This window comes from Orycteropus afer, unplaced genomic scaffold, assembly GCF_000298275.1.
Source record: "Orycteropus afer afer isolate SDZICR_OR568_19922 unplaced genomic scaffold, OryAfe1.0 scaffold00628, whole genome shotgun sequence".
NCBI lineage: Eukaryota > Metazoa > Chordata > Mammalia > Tubulidentata > Orycteropodidae > Orycteropus > Orycteropus afer.
This window is the reverse complement of record NW_006922215.1, coordinates 1,207,755-1,232,568: the sequence shown is the minus strand read 5'-3', so window position 1 is coordinate 1,232,568 and position 24,814 is coordinate 1,207,755. Positions and strand designations below refer to the sequence as shown.

Here is a 24,814-nt window from a genome sequence, read left to right as displayed (position 1 = left end):
AATTGAAATGACAAAATAATTTTAATGTGCAGTATAATCAGGGATAGGCCTAATACGTGTAGATTTTAAAAATAAATATAAGCTAATATATTTGAAATGGTTAAAACTGTAAAGATTGGTTAAAATAAAATTTTTGAGTTACTTGCCTTGTAGTACCAATCCTGAAATTTTTTACAGCATTCCTCGCTGCAGAAATCCCTTACAACACCATCAAGTTCTTTTGTTGCTCCCTTCTTACACAGCTGAGAACAATAGTTGCAAGTGACACATCTCAATCCTAGACGTCTTGCAAAATCCTGCTTATACAATAGTTTGCAGCCTGAAAAATGTAAGTTAAACACTGAAACAGTACTTCAGAAACTTATTTTTTACCTGAGACAGATCTTATAGATAAAAAAGCTCAACAACAGTTTTAAAAAGTATCCTATAAATCCTCATGTAAAGTCTACTTTCTCTCCTCAACAAAAGGAGGATGTGATCAAAACGAATTTGTAAAAAAATGCAGGAATAGTATATGGAATAGCATATTAGATAATATATGGATTCGAATAACTAATTTACTCAAGACATTAAAACCCAGTAATATCTTAGATGTATTTTATTTGTTGTACTTCAATATTATCTTGCTTGAGCATCATAAAGTAAACATAGGCATTTTAAAGAAATAAACCAGTACAGACCGTTGAGAGATATGGAATACAATTATAGATAAAGCAGTTGCCAGCAAGTCAATTCCAACTCATGGCGACTCCACATATGTCACAGAACTGTGCTCTACAGTCTCAATGGCTGATTTTTCAGAAGTAGATCACAAGGCCTATCTTCTGAGGTACCTCTGGGTGAACTTTAATCTCCAACCTTCTGGTTAGCAGCTGAGTGCACTAACCATTTGCAGTGCCCAGGGACTTTTAGTCAAAATTTCTTGTCTTACCTCTCCTGTCAGGAGCTCTGGTAGCATAGTGCCTAAGGCACTTGACTGCTCACCAGAAGGCTGGCGGTTCAAACCCACCAGCCACTCCTTGGAAGGAAGGTTGGGCAATCCTACTTCTGTAGTGTTACTGCCTCGGAAACCCAAGGAGGGGCAGACTCCACAGGAAACAACAACAACAACAACCTCTCCTGTCATCTTGCACAAAACCTCAGAGGAAGTAAAACTGGCTACCTAATTTGTTCAGAGAAAACATTCTTATTCTATTCGTTTGTATTTTTTATTATATATATATTTCTTTTACCTACTTGTAAATGTAAGCCTCCTCTACCAATCTAGTTTTAAATGAACTTTCCCAACTGTGAACACAAACTGCAACTGTTTATATATAATTTATTTGGCAATTGTTGATATACTGTCCTGGGACTTTTCTGTTGTCTTTAATTATACTTAAAAGACTTTTTGTTAACTATACTGTATGTTTTGTAATTTCTGACAGCTTCCAGAAGAGAATTAGGTGTCATTAGAGAAAGCATAAAAATAAGTTGTTTAACAGGAAAAAGACATTCATCCTTTTCTAATCCTTCATTGTCCACCTAAAGTTTATCTTTGCAGAATTATGATAAAACCCATATAATTCAAACAGTACAAGATCACTGTTACGTATATGAAGCATCAACATCAATATGTTCAGATTGAGGATTCAGTAAAAATAGTCACTGAAAAAAAATTCAGGTGTGAAAACTTAATTCAGAACCAACATTTTCCATGAAAATGGTTAGATGTGACACTTCATGACAGGTTATATCTTAAATATAAGTGAACATGGTTACTTTTTATTTCAGGTGAAATGTACCAATCACACCTAGATATTAGCAGTATTTTACAATCAGTACATTCTTATTCATAAATTTATATTATGTAACAAATGTATTAATGGAAGTACCAGTCAAATGGACCAATAATCTTTGGATCTCACTGTCTTTCCCTATTGGTGGCATTTAACATTTTCTAAACTTCTTTCTCCTCCCAACTAGAAATCCACAGAAAAAGTATACCAGAAAAGAAAAATTCTTAATTGAAAACAATAGTTGATAGTAGTAGGCAAAGAAGTGGGGAGTGCAGAGTCTGGAGCGCAATGAAGAAGAGAAAAAGAAAGCTAGCTTAGAATAAAAATGTGAAATTTCGGGGATAATAACCAGAGCCCAAAGCCCACAGCTACAACGCTGGTTTCTATTTCTGGAGAAGAGAACTTAGAACTGGAGTTCACTTCTATAACATGCTGCCTGGGCACCAGAGCAGCAAAACTGTAGATGGGAAGGAAATTTTTTATTTATTTATTTAAATTTTTATTGTGATTTGGGTGAACGTTTACAGAGCAAATTCATTTTCCATACAACAGTTCACATGCACTTTGTCTCATGATATAGACTGTAATTTCCCACAATGCAATAGTTCTCTTCCCACTTCCTCCCCATAGTTAGCTCTTCCCTGTGTCCCTCCCTGCCATGCACTCCTGCCCCCCCGAGCTGTCTCCCTGTGTATACACAGCCCCTTCTATTCTCCCATGACAGATCTCTCCAAGGAGTGTATCTACATAATGTAAATGATTCCGCTCCCATGCCTGTCTTTTGTTTGGCTGGAAGGCATAGGAGTGGGTTCAATTCCAGACCTGAAGGGCAACCAGGGGCCACATTCTTGGGGATCTCACCAGGTTCTATCAGACCAGCAAACTTTGTCTTTTTTTTTTTTAAAGAATAATTTTGAGTTTTGTTCCACACTGTTCTCCCACTCTATCCAGGATCTCCTACACAGATGCCCCTCCAAGTTGTTGACAGTGGTAGCTGGGCACCATCTAGTTCTGGGAAGGAAATTCTTAAATGTACTGAGACAGAATCTAGTATTTCCCTGGCATTCTAAATCGAACCACTAAAAATATTTTCCCATTGTAGTATTGTTACCATGTGATTTTTTTCCCTTGCATATCTAAAACCTCTGTAGGCCAGAAATAAACTGGCAATATATACAAAGTAGAGTCTATGGAAAAGAATTCCCATCCACTTAGAAAACCAACTTTTAGACCACAATCTGTTTGTATTTAGGAATGACATAGTATAACAATTCTTTTATTTTATTCTCAAAACACTGCTGCTGTAATGGAAAAATTGTTAACCAAAACTTTTTGAGATAAAACAACTTGAGGCCCAGAGGTCTACAAATACAGATAAAATAACAAAGCCAATCAATAGAAAAGTAAACTCAAATTTTTTTGTTAAGCTACATTAAAACTGTATAGGTAATCTGGACATATATAGTTATATATTTTTTAAATACTTTGGCAAAATAACATTACTATTAATGAAAAGTTATGAAAAACACTATATATATACACTTGCCTTCACTACAGAAAGGTCTCTTAACGCCAGAGAAATTTACTGTTTCATGAAGAGTCTTCTCCTCTTGACAGTATTCGCAATATGTAACTATGCAATGCAACTTCTTATAGTCATCTGAACAAGTTTTGCTGCAGAACTGATGCACTTTGTTCTAAATGCACAATGGGAACCTTGGTAAGTATGTGATAACAACCTCAAGAACAAATTTAAGAAATAAGCCACTATTATAAAGCAAGGTTTAACACATTTACCTACTTAATGTGATGATCCTGGCACATACATTTCCTATGCGTCACACCTAGTTTAACCAATTCACTGCTAAATTCAAACACAGCTCCACAAAATTTAGTATCATTAATTACTCTAAAATTACTAAATGAAAGGGTAAACGTAATCACTAAAATAAAATGGCAGCCTGGTGTTGCTAAAGAATTGGGGAAATGGGAAGAAAATGACAAAAGATATAACATAGGTAAGCTACCAAAAGATGAGAATTGTATTAATGATATTTTCACTCAAAAACAAACACTTCGCCCAAAATCCATTAAATGGGGAAGAAAAGGTTTGTTTAATAAATGGTGCTGGCAAAACTGGAGATCCATTTGCAGAAAAATGAAACAAGATCTGTACCTCACACCATACACAAAAACCAACTCCAGATGGATCAAAGACTTAAATGTGAAATCTAACACTATACTATTCCCTCAAGGAAAATTTAGGGGAAATTTTAAGGGCCCTAATATATGGCATAAGGAGCTCTGGTAGCATAGCACCTAAGGCACTTGACTGCTAACCGGAAGGCTGGCGGTTCAAACCCACCAGCCACTCCTCGGAAGGAAGGTTGGGCAATCTACTTCCGTAGTGATACCTGCCTCAGAAACCCAAGGAGGGGTCGCTAGGAGTCGGGGCCGACTCGACGGCACATAACAACACACAACACAATATATGGCATAAATAGACTATCAAGCATAACTCAAAATGCACAAACAGCAAAAACAAACACTTAAAATATTTCAAATAGTTCAGAAAAAATATTCTTTGTCGAGTATAGTCAATTAGTCAGAGTACCACTCCTATCATGGCTTAAAAATAACAGACCTATCATGAGTAAAGAATGTAATTTCTGGTATCACATAGTGTGTGTTGCTAAACTTCTGTTGCATGGAATGATTAGTAATTATTTAGTTACCTTTTTTAGTTATAATTTCAAAACCCCACAATAGTCAGAGCTGCTTTTCAAATACTCAGCTAAGCAGTTACGAACAAGTTAAAACTTCCAGGCAGACAAATTTTCCACTTATGGAGTTGACAGACTAGGTCTAAACCTAGCAACTACCAATCATTTCTGAAGACTAAGGTAAAGAAGGTGAAATAGTCTAGGCAGTATCTCAAATAATAAGGGCATCATCAGTGACCACTGCCAACCATGGCATGAGAAGCAAGAATCCCTGATTTGTCCATCACCTAGAGGACATGCTCAGTTTTCATTTAGAGGTTAAGTGCTTCTAACATTTAACCAACATGTCAATAAAGGAATAAACCAAAGCAAAGTAGCAGAGAGGGAGATGGTGCATAAGGAACTCATTTTTATGTGGGAGCTCTGGTGGCATAGCACAAAATTCAGTTACAAAGGATTGTATTTTCCTATAGAATACTATTCCATGTCCTGGCTTATGGGTTTCTTTCCTGAATCCCTAATAATTCCTTTGTTTCCTCTTACTGGGCCTTTAACACTTTTCCTGATGCTATGTAAAGATATTTATTAGTCTCTAACCATCATCATTGGCACCAACAAAAGTCTCTAAGAACGACTGGTTCAAATGTTCTAGAATAAGCACCAAATAAATTAAACTAAAAAGTTTTCCAGGGATTTGAGTCTAAAAATATTAAAATAATAAAATTTCTAAGTTCTGCATACTGCCTTCTGCCTGAGACCAAGTGACAACAACCACTAACAAATTTTGGCTCAGTATCAAACTGCCATTAGTATACTACCTTCTTAAATACTCCACTCCACCAAAAAAAAAAAAAAAAAGATGAAAACCAGGTATGGTCAAAGGTTAACAGTGCTCTAAAGCAATGGGCAGCCAGGTGCACCATATCTATATATCCATCTATTACATTCCCTTATTGAAACATCAATAATGATCAGAGTTATTGCTAATGGCAAAAACATACAGCAAAGCACATTAGTAAATTAATGAAGATAGGAATGTTAAGAAAAAGAAAAGAAACTAATATTAGGATCCATAATCTTCTATTCTTATAATTAATTATAAAATGTTAAATGACAATGTGGTAAACAGCTAACAGACTGAAATTTTTAGAAGTAGTAGGCCATACCAGATATTATGGTTCACAGATAATTTTTATAAGGAAAAGGAAAATATTATGCAAACAGATGCTCCAGGTATGTAGTTCATATTAAACAAAGTGCCATTCTGTACACTATATCTACTTGTCACCTATCAATTACCTTGTTATCTGACATTTCACATTTACAACAATAGTAAAATATCTACTGACTATTTTGCACATTAACAATGGACATCTAGGAGTCATGAACACCAAGGTACAAGGCAAGAGTAACACTGGGTGTGATCATTAAGGTTGTATATTAACTTGTCTAAGCCATGAATCTCAGTGGTTTGGCCACAAAGTAATGAAGTAGTCATCCTCTATTTTGCAATCTAATATAGTCAACCACCATTTTTATATAATGACCTGGTCTTTGGAATCTAATCATGTTGATAAGTGAGAAGAGGGTGTATTATGAACATAATACACAATATGTTTTGATTATCTTTTGTTTGACCAGAAAAGAAGTAGATCTTTTATTGCTTCCCCTTCCATAAGAAAGTAAGTAACACAATCATCACAAAATCTGAAAAGCTAATCCTTATCCACTAAAACAAAGGTTCCTAGATGGAAATGCTAAGTTATTTCACGAGATTTTCATTTTAGCTCTAGATAATATACACGGCAAAACATGACTTGCCTCCCATTCCAGGATTTCTGGCTTTGAACAAAACGAATTTTTGCAGTAATTGCATTTCAACTGAATATCACTCGGAGCCGCAAACTGGCCATTTGGAGATGACTGCATACTGAGAGCCTAAAACAAAGAACAAAATATGCTGAGCCTGGGATGTATTTTTAAATTATTTGTGACTATTATAAAATAGCTACTATATCTAGAAAGTAGTATGTATCTTGCTTAAATATTTTCTCAGTACATAAAATTTATTTCTGAATTTTGTCTTGAAAAATTATACTAGTAAAAAGGATTTAAATTAACACATTAATTATGTTATATTAAATACTGAAGTTTACAAAATTGAAATTCAATGTATTTTTACTACAGTGTAGTTATTATTTTTTATAATAACAAAACATACAAGAGAAAAATCATACAGTTAAATTATAATTTTTTGACTCCACAAGAAAGTATAAACAAATTAATAGCAAGGTTCATTATACAAGCTCTTAACAAGTAAGTTTTTTTTCCTTTTATTTTTTAAATAAAACAAAAACAAAAGTAGCTCCTAGTGATCTTTCCAATGTAGCAAACCATTTATTATTTATTAATGATTTGTTCAACACAAATCATCCTCATTCTTTTCATTTCAACACAACAGTGAAATAAGGCAACAACTTTTAAAAATTGATCACTTCCTAAACAAAATTAAGGGAGAAATACTGATTTCATTAAACAGATTTACAGGTTGATATTTATGCCAAGAATTTATTTTCAGTTTCATTACATTCTTTTAAAAAATAGAAATAATCTACAGACTAGAATAGGAAATGAAACAAAAGTTTCATTCTAATATTTAACATGAGTGGTAAGTACGATATTTAATTATCATTCTTTAAACCATATTAAACATACACACTACATATAATCTTCTCAATGTATGAAATAGTTAAGAAAAAAAATTTTTTCAAGGTGCAGTAAAGGGAAAATCCATTTCCAAAACCTCTGCAAACACTATCCTATTAAAAAAAAACTTGTGAAAAAATAAAACACAGATTTAAGATAGTATCAGATGAATAACTTTCTAAAATAAAATCCTGCAACGTTATACCCTTAGTTTCCAAAATGATGAACCCCATTAACGTTTATTATTATTTTAAAACAAATGGAATACTATCTTAATATCCTACTTTTAAAGAGAAAAATGTCTAATGAAGATTTGAAGTTCAAGATAACTAAAATAAACAGAAAGAAGAATAGCTGTTTTCTTCCCCCTCCTAACTTTATGTTATTTACTTGCAGAGTTAATGAGTAATGAGGCTGGCTGTGGGCTTATCTGGATGTATTATTTAAAATTAAGAGCCTAAATCAGTATTTTAGAAAACAATATGTGTGTGTGTGTGTGCGTGTGTATGACCGTGCTTATTGTTGTTGTTGTTGTTAAGTGCCGTCGAGTTGTTTCCGACTCATAGCGACCCCATGCACAGCAGAACAAAACACTGCCCGATCCCGCGCCAGCCCCACAATCCATGCTATACTCGAGCCCATCATCGCAGCCACTGTATCAATCCATCTCCCTGAAGGCCTCCCCCTCTTTCGTCGACCCTCCACCCTACCAAGCATGACATCCTTCTCCAGGGAATGGTCCCTTCTGACAACATGACCAAAATAGGTGAGACGAAGTCTGGCCATTCTTGCTTCCAAGGAGCATTCTGGCTGCACTTCCTCCAGGACAGATCTGTTAGTTCTTTTAGCAGTACACGGTAATTTCAGCATTCTTCGCCAGCACCACAACTCAAAAGCATCAACTCTTCTTCGGTCTTCCCTATTCATTGTCCAGCTCTCACATGCCTATCAGGCGATTGGAAATATCATGGCTTGTGTCAGGCGCACCTTAGTCCTCAAGGAGATATCCTTGCTCCTCAGCACTTGAAACAGTACCTTCGCAGTTGACTTCCCCAATGCTACACGTCGTCTAATGTCCTGACTGCTGCTTCCGTTGGCATCGATTGTAGAACCAAGCAACGTGAATTCCTTGACAACCTCAATCTTCTCTCCATTTATTGTGATGCTGCTCATTGGTCCAGTTGTGAGGATTTTTGTTTTCTTTATATTGAGATGTAATCCATACTGCAGACTGTATTCTTCAACCTTCATCAGTAGGTGCCTTAAGTCATCCTCACTTTCAGCAAGCAAAGTTGTATCGTCTGCATATCTCAGGTTGTTAATGATTCTTCCTCCAATCCTGATACCACGTTTTTCTTCATATAGTCCAGCTTCTCGGATGACCGTGCTTAACTGCTACCAAATGTCAATGGTTTAAACCCACTAGCCAGAAAAGATCTGGTGATCTATCTGCTCCTATAAAGATTATAGCCAACAAAACCCTATGGGGCAATTCTACTCTGTCCTAAAGGACTGCTAAGTATGAATCAACTCAATGGCACACAACAATGATTCTGTGAATGGTCTCATCAAGTCATGGGCAATACAAGTTTCCAGTAAATGAAACAAATCACTAAAACATTTTCAATTAACATTTCAGTTGACCCAACAACATCAAAAAAGGAATAAAGGTTCAAGATCTGATAAGCAGATGCCAAAGATACCATATCTTTCCCTTTACATTATCATTATCCTTTAATTTCTACATATGAAAAGCCAACAAGTGAGAAACAACTCTATTCTACTGTAAAGATCTATCAATGGCCAAAATTCCAACTTCCAAAGTAAAAGTTTAGTCTTGAATGTGATTATCACCTAAGTTCACTCCAGGATAAAACTACTAAAAACAACATTATTGGCCTGGTTGAACTAAAAACTGTCTTGATTTAAGTGGTACTAAGTGCTATGATAACTATTATAACATATAATACAGTCCTTGGAACACAATAGAATTTTTGGATGAATTAATTCAAGAACCACGGCTTTATGCAATAGTTTGAACCTTTGGTATTGTAGTGAATTTTTACACAGAGCAAGGAACCCTTCTCCTTATCACCTAACTAATGCTGAAATGCCTTCGAACTATTACCTCCCAGTAGTCAAACTGGTTAAGTGTGTGAACAATTCCAGCTATATTACTCTCATATTCAAACTTTAGAGAACTACGTCAGAAAGTACTTGTCTACAATTTACCGAAATGAAAAATGTTGCCCTAAAACTAATTCTCACTAGTTCTATACAAAATTAAGAACAAATTTAATTTGATTTTACATGACAAATTTCTTGTCTTTGAAGAAAGCATTTATGCTTTTCTTCTCCATGCTAAATAGGTCCTCCCCTTCATCCATTTATTAGAAAGTAGAGTTCCTCTTAAAATTCATATTTTATTTTAAATCTATTTACTAAGAAAATACTACACATCAGGCCCTAAGCTTAACTGTACTTAACATTTATTTTTCTTTCAAACTTTATCATAAATAAAAATTTACAAGTCAATGTGATTATCCATGCTAAAGCAGCAGCTAGTACAAATATGTCTTCCATGACACTATTATTAATCTCCATCCTACAATTGCACCCTCAAAAAAGTAGGTAAAAATTAAAAGACTGAACAAAGATATATCTTATTACACTATTTGTGTTCTGTTTGTATTTTACTGGGGAAAGCATGCAAAATAAGTAACAAACCTGAAACTTAGCCACACAACTGGAATTGCAAAAGTTATACAGTTTTCCATCAGGCATTGTGGCTTGGTATTGAGGTAAAGAGTTTCGCTTACAAAAATGGCAAATAATTCCCAAACCTAGGAGAGAAAAAGTACATATCTGATTTACTTATTTAGTAATGGAAATTAAAAACAAAAACTCATAAATTTGTTTTAATGGAAACTATTCTTTTATTAATTTCTAAGACTACTTTCATTTTAAAAAACACCAGCATTTAAGAGAATAGTTTTCTATTATGTGTCTAAAAAAATGCATCAAATTTCAAATCATGATTGGAATGAACAATTTTAGCTGAGAACATATATATGGGGAGAATTTCACAAAAACTTTAACAATTTAAAATAAATATGGAATGGTATCCAAGTAAGAAACTAGTTTGATTTACTTAAAAAAAATTTTTAGTATAATAAAAAATAAAAGCACTTGAAAACGAGCATAAAAACAGAGATAAGAGTAGGTATTTATATAAAAAATTAATCATGTTATTGTTGTTAACGTTCCAAACAACTGAAACTTACTTTGTGATTTTGCGTATTTTGTCTTGTGACTGTTCATGCAAGCAGTAGAACAATATGGCTCCATATATCCATTAGGACCTATGCACTGAGTCATATCGAAAAACCTGCACTGTGTTCGGCAGCCAGTACAAGTAGTCAGTTTTCCGTATTTCTAAAATATGAAATATAATTAAAAAAGCGACAATTAAAATAATTTTATTTTTCATTACATCTTTTGCCTCTGCAAAATAATCCTCTTAATCTATTAAAACAACTTCTAAAGGTTTATAATAGAGGCAGAGGTCTTAATATAGATGCAAACTATTGAGTAACTACTGGTAAGTTAGCATCACACAAAGTCTCATCAGGTTAAGTCTCCTTCAAAATTGTAATATTTTTCTTTATTAATTCAATTTAACAGCATGCCTAAGTATAGATAAGTAAAAATTGAAAACCAAGGAATGGCATGTTTTCTGTTTACAATGAGGACACATTCCTTTGCCAACTGACATTAGAAACTGAATGGAACTACAGAATATTCTAATATATACCTAGAAATCAAATGACTAGTACTTCAAAAGAATAACTTCAAAATGTTAAATATGGACTTACTCCATTGAGCTGTTATGTTCCAAACACCTTGAGAATTTAACACTCATTTCCCAACTATTTACTACATATTTAAATGTCTCATTCAAAATGATTTTTGGCTATTAACTAAAGTTAATAATCAATAGACAATATCAAAAGTTAATTCTTCTGCCAAGGTTGAATATTTGCCCACACTGAGGTTATTCAAAGATATGAAATCAGGAATATAAAATCCAGAGAAGGTACTTGAAAAATTCTAGAACAAAGGCAGTATCACTGAAATACATACACTTAAAAGATGTAATTCAGATGAACTGATGTGTTTGTATTAAAAAACTGAGACACAATTAGCAATAAAACCTAAGAAGAAGCAAGCTTTTAAGTGGAACTTGTATTTTAGTCTCTCTGGTTAGAGTTCCATTATCCACGTTAAGTTAAATATCACATATCTTGTTGCAAAATAATTATATTCATCTTTCCCATCTGATGTTCAGATTATTTTACTCATCTTTACACTACAGAGCATCTAGCATAATATGAAGATAAGAAAGCGTCAAAATGTTCCAGGGATAAATGAAAAATAGATACCTAAACAGATGACAAATAATCAAAAAGGAAGGAACACATAAAATGGACAACCTACATGAAAACATTTCATGAACATCACAAGATCTCAGAAAATGAGAATAAAAAAATCAGAGGTAAAAACAACCACCAAAACAAACCAACATTTTAAAAAAAGAAGAAAAAACTTTCTCAGCATACAACAAATATAACAGGTATGAGAAAACACAGGTATATAGGTGCCAGGACTCTATGTTATATTCATCATGATAGCCATTTAAAAACAAACAAAAATTCAGTGCTATCTATACCCTCATTTGCTCAAATATCACCTAAAAGCAACTCTAAATTTTACTTTTCAAGTTAAAATCAATTCATTCTTCAATCTGATAGGCACCACCACCACCCCTTAAAAAAAAAATGCTTAAAGCAAAGGAAAGTTAACAGCAGGGGCAAAAGGGGGAAAGGGAGGATAGAAGATGGGGAATTATTGCTTAAGGGTTACTGAGTTTCTGTTTGGGATGATGAAAAACTTTTAGGAATGGATAGTGATAGCTATATGACACAGCGAGTATAAATAATGTCACTACTTTATATATTTAATAATGATGAAAAGGTTAATTTTTTGTTATAATTATATATTTTAACCACAGAAATAAATAAATAAATGTTATTAAGATATAAAACTGGCTGCAAACTAACTTCAAACTATGCCTCTACCAAAGTTACAAGGGCAACAGAAACCAATACCATGTTTTATGTCCAGAATGACATGTTTTCCTGAGGTCTATTTGATAACTTAAATTTTTATATTGAAAGAGGACAAAAGAAAACAAACCAATTAAATAATGAAAGATAAAACATTTAAACCTGGTACCACACTATAAATTAGAAATACTAAGAAACTATCTAGACACCAGCCACTGTGTTACAGAATTACAGAGAGAAAAATGAAACTCGCATTAGATACACATAGGAGGACTCTGTATGTTGTGTTGTTAGGTATCATCCAGTTGGTTCTGCCTCACTACAAGCCTATGTACAACAGAAGAAAACACTTCTCAATTGTGTGCCGTCCTTACAATTGTTGCTGTGTTCAAGGCCACTGTTGTAGACACCATATCAATCTATCTCATTGAGTGTCTTCCTCTTTTTTGCTGACACTTCACCTTACCAAGCATATCCTTCCTCCAGTGACTGGTCCCTCCTGTTGACACTCTACATGTAGCTACAGAGAATTCTTTTACTGATATAAATGAAGTCCAACCCAGGCCGTTTCTTCTTAGATGAGTTGGTTTTCTCTTTTTAAACTTAGTGGGAACATTCTTCAAGTTGACCGAGTTATTATTCCCTCACTTGCATTTGTGATCTTGACACTGTCTGATCTGAACAGTTAAATAAATAACTAATTTAAGATGTGTCAACCAAACATACACAAGCTGAATTAGGTCAAGTAAACTAGGAGCTAATAAGCAACTGGTCCACCCTGACCAACACTTATCTGAAGAGAATAACAAAGTGCTATCAAAAATACAGAATTATTAATATTGACAATGTTTCAGTACTGCCTCTTTTATCACTACCACTCCGTCAGAAAAATGAACCATTTAAAGAAGAAACATCAAAAAGGAAATAAAGTTTGCTCTGTGTATCCATGTGTGTTTGTGTGTGCGTGCATGCGTGCATGCAGTTTCTTTGTCTACAGTACTGTGCTTCCCTAATGCTAGTTGTCCTGGCCTCCTTGAATTCCAATCTCTGTTAAATGTTAATGAATAATATTTAAATTTTATACAGACTTTCCAAATGTCCTATAAATATGCACTAAGTGATTAAAGAAAGAAAATGGTATAGTGGAACTAATTCAGAATCAAAATACTTCCTTTTCAAGCATGGAAAAAAATAAACTTACATAAACCTTCAGTGAGAAAGAATGAGGTACAACTGCAACAAGACACTGGTAGGGAAAAGGGTAAATATAATAGGGAGTTTATGGCAAAGTGGCTCATTTTCAGTTTATTCCTTTAAAATAAAAAAAAGGTGACATTTAAATTTTAACCAATTCAGCATAAATATAAAAATTAACCATCATGTGATTTAAAAACTTCCCTCTAATTTTTCCTTTTACATATAAGTCATACATTTATTTCATTTGGTAAGTTTTTACCAAGCCAATGGGCCACATGAAAAGCTTCTTAAGGGAACAGTTTGATGAAATTTTTTGCTGAAAATGTAAGAAATAGAGCATCAAAAAATAATCTACACATAACACACTTCCTAGTCACATTCTGATTCAACTTAAAGCAGATATCCTACACTTAGGTCCATGGCACTGCAGAGGAAAAAGTATTTGTATTTACAAATACCTAACTGCAATACAGGAGCTCTGGTGGCCCAGTGCCTAAGGCATTTGACTGCTAACCAGAAGGCTGGTGGTTCAAACCCAACTGCCACTCCTTGGAAGGAAGGCTGGATAACCTACTTCCATAGAGAGACAGTACTGTCTTTCTTTTTGAATGGAGACAACTAGATTTAGTAGAACTTTTGACTGTCACAAATTTCATATTTTTTATATCAGAGTTGTTGCAGATAACCTCAATGTATCATTTATGCTCAACATTACTTCAAAATTATAGTTATTACAAACTGTTATCTTATTATTTAACACACTAATAAGGAAAAATTTCAAATTAAAATAAAACTTTTGGTAACTTTATTTTTATATAATTGTTTCTCTTCACAATCACAATGATGGGTCTGTCCATATTACCAAAGGAGTCCAAAACACAACAGTTAAGGACCCTAATTAAAGGAAATGATGATAAAACCTCAATATTGATATGCTATTGTGCTAATTTTTACATTAAACATTAAGCGATAAAGTCAAGTAAAAATTACTTCAATTGTTTAATAAAAATATCCTCAAATTATCTCATGTACAAGATGTCTATACACAGTAAAAAGGTCTGAAAACTTACTTTTGTTATTATATAATTTATAATTTTTCTTTTAATACACATATTGATTTTATAATCTTCTAAAATTAATAATGGATGCTAAAACTAGAAAAGTTTCCTGAGCAACAGGATATTTATATAGTATCAAATATATCCCCCTAAAAAATTTTACCCAGGAGAAATTAGACAGACACCAACTTAGCCAAGTGATCCAAGTTAACTTACAGTAGTGTAAAGTAATAGTTATCATGGTACCAAGATATGATGGACCAAGGACACAATATCACTTATGATGTATTCATGCCAAAAAATGCATGATTCCAATCTAACTCTGAAGAAATATCAGATAAACCCAAAATGAGAGACATTCCACAAAAAACAAATGGCTTGTAATATTTTTAAAAAATAAAATAAGAGGCAAAGTCATGGAGAGACAGGACTTCTGATAGGAGCCATGCCAAAATAACAGGGACATTTCCACCTTTAACAACTAGAAAAGGGAGCACACATTAGACAACATCAATAAAAGCCTGTACACCTAAGGGAGGGAAACAAATGAAGTGAGCTCTAGGATGGCCCCAGATTTCCAGGCCACAACATATGGCAAGGGATCCCAAATAGGGTCTAGTAGTTTCTCTCAGTTGAGGAGACAAGAGATTGGAATTCAGTGAAGCCAGGACAGCTAGATTTAGGGAAGCAAAGTACTACAGGTGAAGAAACTAAACACACACACACACACACACAGAGAGAGAGAGAGAGAGAGAGAGAGAGAGAGAGAAAGCTATGGGGATCTGAATGGTAGTGAAAAAATAAAACAAAACCAACTGCCATCAAGTCTATTCCAACTCGTAGTGGCCTCATTTGTGCAAAGTAGAACTATATATGCTCCATAGGCTTTAAAGGCTGTGACCTTTCAGAAGCAGATTGCCAAGCTTTTCTTCTGAGGTGCCTCTGGGTAGGTTTAAGCCACCAAATGTTTAGTTGCTAGTCAAGCACTGTTTGTGCCACCCAGGAACTCAAGAGCCTTTGGCTGAGAAGTTGTGTGTGTGTGTGTGTGTGTGTGTGTGTGTAAGAGGAAACCTCTAGATGCCAGAGGAAAAAACATAAAACTATAGGAAAGTTAACAATTCTCCCAAGGCACATAGAGAGCTAGAAATTAGTTCGTGTTCCCACTTGTGAAAGTGGCAAAGGCCCTGTAATACAGAGCATCAGTACCCAGAAGGTATCACTATAGTAGGAGGAATAAATTGTTGTTAGTTACTATGGAGTTGGCTTTGATTCCTGGTGACTTGATATATAACAGAACGAAAAGGTTGCCCCATTCTGTGCTGTTTTCATGATCCTTGGTATGCTCGAGCCCCTTGTTGTGGCTAATGTGTCAATCCACCTCATGGAGGTTTCCTTCCTTTTTACTGGCCCTCTACTTTACCAAACATGTTGTCCGTTTCTAGTGATTAGTCTTTCCTGCTGATGTGTTCAAAGTAAGCAAGTAGTAACCTCAGCACTCTCACTGCTAAGGAACATTCTGGTTGTACTGCTTCTAAGACTGATTATGTTCATTCAGTCCCCTGTAGTTCCTTTTCCTCTCCTGCACATTTCCTGCCTGTTTAACTCACATCAGAAACATGAAGGACAACAAGCAGATGATGGGGCAGAACCTCAGAAGGTTTGCCTGATCTAGCTGGTAGGTTGCAGCTGTACTTGAGCCTGAAACAAACTGCATGCCAATCTCCGCTCAAGTTCTGATTCTCCTTACTCAACCCCTGTGCCTATGGACACTCAGACAGTGCACCCAATGAGGTTGGTTGCAACCCAGGGACTATAAGGGTGGTGCCTAAAGGGATGAGGGAAGGGGTCAAACGTGGGGGCTGGAGGAGTGGGACTATCTGTGTTTAATCTTCATGATGGGAGATCTAAGCGACCAAGTCAAAGAGGATGATATAGAGTGGCCAACCTGGATATGAAAACCATTTGATTTTACACCTCTGTTTTTTGTGTCATGAAGGAAGTATCTACATATCTTAAATTTTAACTTCTTCAGTACAATAAATTCACTGAACATCAAAAACAACAACAAAACAAACAACACGCTCATTAGGGAAATGTGCACCAAAATCACAATGAGATACCAATTTACACTCACTGCCAGTTGCCTTCATGGAGTCCCTGGCTAGCACACACAGTTAAGTGCCAAAAAGTGGGCAGCTTGAATCCACCCAGAGATACCTCAAAAGAAAGGTTTGTTGATCTACTTCCAAAAGATCACAGCCTCTGAAAACCCTATGGAGCACAGTTCTACTCTGACACACATGGTGTCCCCATCAACTGGAATCGACCACACTAACAGTTATTCTTTTGAACCAGATGTCCTTGAGTTTTGATTCAACTCATGGCAATTCCATGTGTGTCACAGTAGAACTGTATTCTATAGCTGTCAATGGCTGCCATTTTGGGGAGTAAATCACCAGGCCTTTCTTCTGACTGAAATCTTGAACCTTTCCATTAACAGCCCAGCATGTTAAGTGCACCACACAGGGTCTTCTCACACCCAGCAAAATGACTATTATCAGAAAAATGGAAAATTAAGTGCTGGTGAGGATAACGAAAAACTGAAACCTTTGTACATTGCTAAAGGGATTATAAAATTGTGTATCTGTTGTGGAAAACAGTTCAGCAGTTTTTCAAAAAGTTAAACATAGGACTACCATATGACCCAGCAATTCTACTGCTACATATAACCCAAAATATTGAAAGACTCAAACAGATACTAGTACAACAATGTTCACTGCAACATTATTCACAACAGTGAAGGGTAAAAACAATCCAAGAGTCCATCAACAAATGCATGGATAAACAAAACATGGTACACACATTCAGTGGACTATTATTCAGCTATAAAGAGAAATAAAAGTCTGATATATGCTACAACATGGATGAACTTTGAAAACAGTATGCTGAGTAAAGTAAGCCAGACATAGAGAGACAAATTTTCTATGTTCCCACTTACATGAAAAGTTTATTAGTGGTTCCAGAAGCTGAGGAGAGGAGAGAATAGGAATCATTGCTGAAGGGGAACTGAGTTTCTGTTTGGGGTTACATTAAGCTCTTTGAAATGAATAGCGGTAATGGAAGTACCACAAAGAGAATATGACTATTACTTAAAAATAATGAAGGTAGCAAAATTTTTGTTACATGTATTTTGCCATAATAAATTTCCTTTTTAAAAGAGCCTTTTATGTCTGCCATCCTACTGTGTACTGAGCATCAAAAAAAAAAAAAAAAAATCTTAAAAAATAGTTTTCTAAGAACATAAATACTTGAAGACAAATAAATGTATGTATCACTAAAAAATGCTTATATGTAAAAGTTAGAAAGTTTGTCTATGTCTTAGAGATAAAACTAAATAAAGAAAACTTTCAATCTCACATATTTTTAGTTCATAAATTTTAATATACTTAAAAATGTAGAGGATGTTTCAGATACATAATAAAGATTGCACCAGTGCTTGAAAATGTCGGGACTTTAATTAATCCTTGCCACATTCCTGCTTACCTCAGGCGGCATTAAGAAAGAGTCCTGCATGTGATCTCGAACCTCTTTCAAGAAGCTTGGATGGCTACCTACCTAAAAAAGATTAGAAAACAGACTTTATAGGACATCTACAGAAAGATTGCTAGATAGAAAGGTAAGCAAGCAATCTACAAAAGCTAATTCTCAATTTTGCCTGCTTCATGACCTACAAACTTTAAATATGTGGCACTTTCATTACAACCTCTTAAAATGTCAGTCTTCCCTGTCCCTACCATTTTTGCTCAATTTACAGAAGAATTATCAAATAATTTTAATTACCTAGGAAAAAATGATTTAATGATAGCAATGATAGAATAATGGGGCAAGGAGTTAAAAAAAGTTTCAGTTTCAAGCCCTAATTCAGTCCTGAAAAAAAACACTTATTTCTCTAAGATGATCTAGCATTCTAAGATCTGGTTAAAGTCTAAAACTTATCGCCATCAAGTTGATGCCGACTCATAGCAACTTCAACTTCAACTTCATATGACAGAGTAGAACTGCCTCTCACCACAGGGTTTACCTTCACGGAAGCAAACTGCTTCTAAGGAAACAAACTGCCTCATGTGTCAAGTGGGTACAAATTGCCAACCTTTTGGTCAGCAGCCAAATATTTTTAACCACTGCTCCGCTAGAGCTCCTTCACTTAAGTCTAATAAAATCTCAACGCATTCTAAATTAAATCATTTGGAGATTACCATCATCTGCAAAATGGGCAGTTGTCAAAGAAACTTTTTTTAAAGCACCTACAATAGCTTCCAAGGAGCCCTGGTGGCACAACATTTAAGCACTTGGCTGTTATCTGGAAGGTTAACAGTTCGAACCCACCCAGAGGCTTCACAGAAGAACGACATGGTGATCTGCTACCATAAAGATACACAGCCTAGAAAACAGTATGGGGCAGTTCTTCTCTGTCATTTGGGGTCCCTCTGAGTTGGGACTGACTCAAAAGTACCCAACAACAAGACAGCTTCCAGCACATAATACAAATTTAAATCCTTGCTTCTTCCTTAAAGAAAATTTCAAAAGACATATTTCTTCATTCCCATTAAAATAAAAACACTACGCTGAAAAGTTAACAACTGAACAACAAATGTTAAACATTGTACAGTCTCCATTGCCAGCACCTCGTTTATTAATTACTCTAGAAACTAATTGAGAAATAAGAACAGAGATAAACAACAAGGATAGCCCAACTCATATGTTAGAGACAAGGGTCAAAAGACAGAATAAAAACAAAATCAAGACATTATCACCATATAATTTCAGTTTCCAGGTGGCACAAAAAGACACTGATTATAGCATCTAGCTTAATGGTCAACAAACATGGCTAACCTTACCCCTTTATCAGAAAATACTTATGTATGCACTCCTCACCTGTTTATTATCTTGAGAAATGGAAGATGAAACATTATTTTAAAATAATTTTTTATGTAATGATAATACAAACAATATGTTTTAAAAGCCACTATAGTGGAATCATTTCTTTAAATACTGGCATAAACTAATTTAAAATACATTTAACATGAACAGTCTAAGTTTAATTTATTTTGCTACGTAGTCTTAACAGATGTCTTAGTAGAAGAAGATTCTTCACAAAGATTCACTGATTCAAAGGGTAAGTAAAAAGTTTTCTATACTCAAAAAAGATACTCCTATTTTTCTATCTTATTTACAACTATTAAAAGGGTTTTTTATTTTTAATCTAACTAGTAAATTTCCATCTCTCTCTAGTATCAATCAGTTGTTCTTACAAACTATTAAGAAGGCATTTCATTTTTATTCTTTTCACCAAATGGGTTCAAAATTAATGAGATTCTTCATTTGGTCAAATATAAAACAGGTTAGAAAACAGTTCCTAACTTTTATAATAAAATAATATGATGAAAAATTTTCCAAACATTCTTCTCAAAATGCTTTTCTAATAACGTAAGTTTCTTTGAATGAACACAATGTTTCACACTGTTATTGTTGTTGTTATGTGCCATCCAGTTGGACCTGACTCATAGCAACCCCTCCTTGGGTTTCCGAAGCAATATCACTACGGAAGTAGATTGTCCAACCTTCCTTCCGAGGAGTGGCTGGTGGGTTCGAACCGCCAGCTGTCTGGTTGGCAGTCAAGTGCCTTAGGTACTACACTACCAGAGCTCCTTTCACACTGTTAGTAAGTCACATTTACCTTTACGTGACAACACACTAATTTTTCCTAAATATCGCTAGGTAAGTGTGTGTCACAATATAAGGTCAGCCAATTTAGTACACATTCTCTTGTATAAGAAAATGTCTGTTTATTACTTAAGTATTACTTCTCTTTCAAAACCTCTAAGAAAACCAGTAATAAATAAAGATTTTCATGGTCACAACCCCTTTCATTAGTAAACACTCTTTCATAATTCGAATGGTCTTCCTTTCACAAACTTAACCATGTAGATGATAACATGTTACGATAAAAAAAAAAAAAAGAGAGGAATGGTATGTATTAAAAAATTGTAAGAAGACAGAAAGGTGAAGAGAAGAAAGCAGAGGAGCCTAGGGACATTAAGAGCCAAGGAATGATACAGTGGTCTCCCTGGGTTTTCTTTTTGTCTCAGATATCCTTAAGAGTTGAAGAAGCAACCCAGAAACATCAATGACCCCAGACCAAAACAGCTTCAGCAAAGACTGTTCTCTCAAGCAAAAGGACCAGGAAACGGGTAAAAGCAAATTAAAACCACAACTACATACCCACTAGAATAACTTAAAAAAAAAAAACAACCAATGACAATACTAAATGCTGGCAAAGATGAGGAATAACTCATACACTGCTGGGGGGGAATACTAAACATACAACTACCATAGTGACCCAATAATATGGTGGATACTTATGCCAAAGAAGTGAAACCTTACATTCACATGAATATTACTATCACCTTAATTGTATAAGCTAAAAAACAGAAAAAGCCCAGACATCCCTAAATTGTTAAACTGTGGTACATACACAACATTAAAATGTTACCAATAGAAAGGAACAAGCTACTCATGCATACAACAACTTCGATAACTTGCCAGACAATTATGCAAAGTGGAAAAAAAAGCCAATCCCAAAAGGTTATAGATTGTATGATTCTATTTACGTAACATTCTTGAAATGATAAAATTACAGATTTGGAAAAAAAGATTAGTCATCAAGGACTAACAGGAAGTGGAGGAAGGCTATAGGGTAGTGGAGGTGGCTTTAAAAGAACAACATGACGATCTTTATGATGGAAACATTACGTATCTTGACTCTACCAATATCAAGATCCTGATTGTAACATTATACTATAGTTTTACAGGATGTTATCACTGGAGGAAACTGGGAAAAGGGCACACGTGATCTGTCTATACATTCCTTACAACTGCATATTATCTCAAAAAAAAAAAAGTTTATTTTAAATAAACATAAATTAACAAGTTCTTCCCCAAATGAATACCATGGAAATCCTTGACAGTTATCTAATTATTAAAAGAAAAAAACAGTATTATGACCTATCTTTATATAAATAAATGACCATCCCTTTCTACTCCAACCTACTTCTCTTTGTGAAGGATTATAGAGCAAAATATGGTTATTAAATTATCAAATCTCTGATGTGTCTGGCTAGACATGAGAAGAGGAATAGGGATTTAATTGTGATATCAAGTTAATACAAAAAATCTCATGAATTAAACATGTTAATAAAATTAGCTAGTTAAATTATTTAAGCAAACAAACAAAAAACAAATTCACCATCGAGTCCATTCCGACTCATAGTGACACCCACTGGGCTTCTGAGGTAGTATAGCTTTACGGAAGTAGATTGTCCCATCTTCCTTCCGCAGAGTGGCTGGTGGGTTTGAACTGCCAACCTTCTGGTTAGCAGTCAAATGCTGTAAGCACAGCAGCACCAGAGCTCCTTATTTAAACAAAGCACTTCTTAAATTTTAAAGCACTTCTTAATATTTTTGTAAGAACAGAAACCAAACCAAAGCAACCAAAAAAATACCAAACCAGTTGCCATCAAATTAATTCCAACTCATGGTGATACAATGTGTTAGAGAGGAGAACTGAGCTCCACATGGTTTTCAAGGCTGTGACCTTTCAGGAGGAGATCACCAGGTATTTCTTTAGAGGTGCTTCTGGGTGGAGTGCTTAACCATTTGTGCTACCCTAGAAGTCAATACAACATAAGGCAGCAGAATTAGGAATTGATATCTTCATTTCAGAGCGTCCAGTAAGTAGATAATAGCCTAAGTTTGTAAAGAAGAACAAAGGCAGGAGCAGAGTAAGTGGTTTATTTAGGAAGGAAGAAGAAATTTAATTTGGGGTAACGTAGATGATGCTAGCTAATAGGCATGTATTTCTCTTTAAATGTAAGAGCCTAAGGAAGCGGTTCTTAACTAGAGACAGTATAGAAAGGTGAAAGGGCCCAACATCAAAAGATAGAAAACAAGTTCTAATACTAGTTTATTCACCTAGGATTCTGCTATTAAAACCAGTTTGGTGATCTTAGGTAAAATATTCTAAGTCAACAATTTTATAGCTGATGAGAATACTACTTGTACTGTTAGGAATTTTAAACATCATAATAATGTTCAATAATGAGTTTCTATAAAATAGTATCAAATTATAGTATTTTGTGTTTAAATATAATTGTTACATTTTAGATCTTTTCCCTAAGCTCTAGACCAAAAACTACGACCATTGAGTCGGTTCTGACCCCTGGCGAACCCCATCGAGTTTCTAAGGCTGTAAATATTCAAAGAAGTATATTGCCTCATTTTTCTCTCATGGAGCAGCTAGTGGGTTCTAACCACCTACTTTCTAGTTAGCAGCTCAATGCCTTAACCACAGCACCACCAGACCTCCTTCAAGCTCAAGACTAATATATCTTAAATATTAATTATGATTTAACTCTGTAATTCAATGTTGTTGTTGTTTAGTCCATCAAGTAGATTCTGACTCACAGCTACCCCACATGACAAAGAACTGCCCAACAGGATCTGTTAAGCTTTAATGTTTATGGAAACAGCCTGAGGAGAGGCTACGTAGGTTCGAACCACCAATCATTTGGTTAGCAGCTGAGCGAATAACCACTGCACCACAAGGGCTCCTTTATACCTCAATACAGAGCTCTGGTAGCATAGTGCCTAAGGCACTTGACTGCTCACCAGAAGGCTGGCGGTTCAAACCCACCAGCCACTCCTCGGAAGGAAGGTTGGGCAATCCTACTTCCGTAGTGATACTGCCTCAGAAACCCAAGGAGGGGTCGCTATGAGTCGGGGCCGACTCGACGGCAAACAGCAACAACAACAACAATAATCCAGGAAATGTGCCCTGTGAGGCTATGATTTGTAAAGTGAATTATAATCACTTTTGAAAGTTAAATTTAACTTTAGAAGAATATAAAAATCACAGAAGATTTTAGACTCACTGTTTTAAGACAATCACATTTCTATAAGGATTTGGTAATTACAGCCAAAATGACTGAGATAATTCAAGAAAGTTCAATCATTTGGTTTCTACTCTACTTCCACTTAAGAGTATTGGCTTAGTTTTAACTTATCTACAATAAAAATGCCAATTGTTTGAATCATTACAAGAAAAAAAGTCTTTCTTCTATGTATCTATTTATTCAACATTCATTTGACAGCCTATGTCCAAGACACTAACTTAAAAGTACACCACCATAATATAACAAAATACTTTACAAATATTTTGATTTAGGCAGTCAAGGGGTGAGTGGTGGAGGAGATATCTTTGTAATTGAAAATGCACCAAACTTTTTAAATTTGATTTTGCTTACATCACACCTTTTGAGTAAACCATTCCTACCATATTTTGTAATCAACATGCACTTGCTATTCACCATTTTATCTGTAATCAGAAGCAGCCAAATTACAGAAATGAAGAAAATATTAAGAAGTAATTATAAAATTTAAGCAGGACACTTTCCGTTGCAATTCTATAGTAGATGAGAAAAAAAGATATGTCAGAAAAGACACCCTGGAAAAACCAGGAATAACAAACAAACAAATAAATAAAAAAACCCAGAAGAAAGTCAACCCACATCCTAGTTGAACAAAAATGATTACTTTGAAAGAAAAGACTCTATGAAAATGCAGTATAATTTATTATATAATAAAGAAGGGTCTGTTGATAAAAGTGAAAATTTTCCCAAAAAAAGTGGTATGAAATAGGCTAAGAAGAGTGACACGCAATTTGCAGAAAAAGAATTCTAAGTATCTAAGGATACAGGAAAGAGGTTTCAATTGCAATTATTAATAAAAGCAATAGAAAATAAAACTATGGGCATAGAGTGCTAAGAAAATTAGGTGTTAGCCCTCTCAATAATATTTTTTGTTTTTCATGGATTCAACCTGCCAATGATAGTTTAGCAATATACACTACACTATAAACTTTAAAATTCTACATACCCCATGACTGAACAATTATGTGTCTCAAAAATATTCTACCTAATGAAATAATCAAACAAATAAAAAACATTAGTAATAGCACAAATGTCCAACAATTAGTTTAAAAATTTTTTTCAAAAATAACCGTACAGTGGGGACCAGGTTTGCTGGTCCAATAGAGCCTGGTGGAACCGCTGAGACTATGGCCCCTAGCTGCCCTTCAGGTCTGGAATTGAACCCACACCTGTGGTTTC

General features: G+C 34.7%; 1 protein-coding gene across 1 annotated transcript in view; it reads right to left on the bottom strand.

The window, feature by feature from the left end:
* The window catches only part of ZMYM2 (zinc finger MYM-type containing 2), a 95,120-nt gene that overhangs the window by 32,452 nt on the left and 37,854 nt on the right, over positions 1–24,814 (bottom strand). Inside the window, exons 5-10 of the mRNA XM_007956524.2 lie at positions 18,132–18,203; positions 10,492–10,642; positions 9,935–10,050; positions 6,323–6,439; positions 3,325–3,475; positions 147–319 (exon numbers count right to left, since the gene is read on the bottom strand). Coding sequence (XP_007954715.1) covers positions 147–319; positions 3,325–3,475; positions 6,323–6,439; positions 9,935–10,050; positions 10,492–10,642; positions 18,132–18,203 — 780 coding nt within the window. The remainder of the gene's footprint in view (positions 1–146; positions 320–3,324; positions 3,476–6,322; positions 6,440–9,934; positions 10,051–10,491; positions 10,643–18,131; positions 18,204–24,814) is intronic.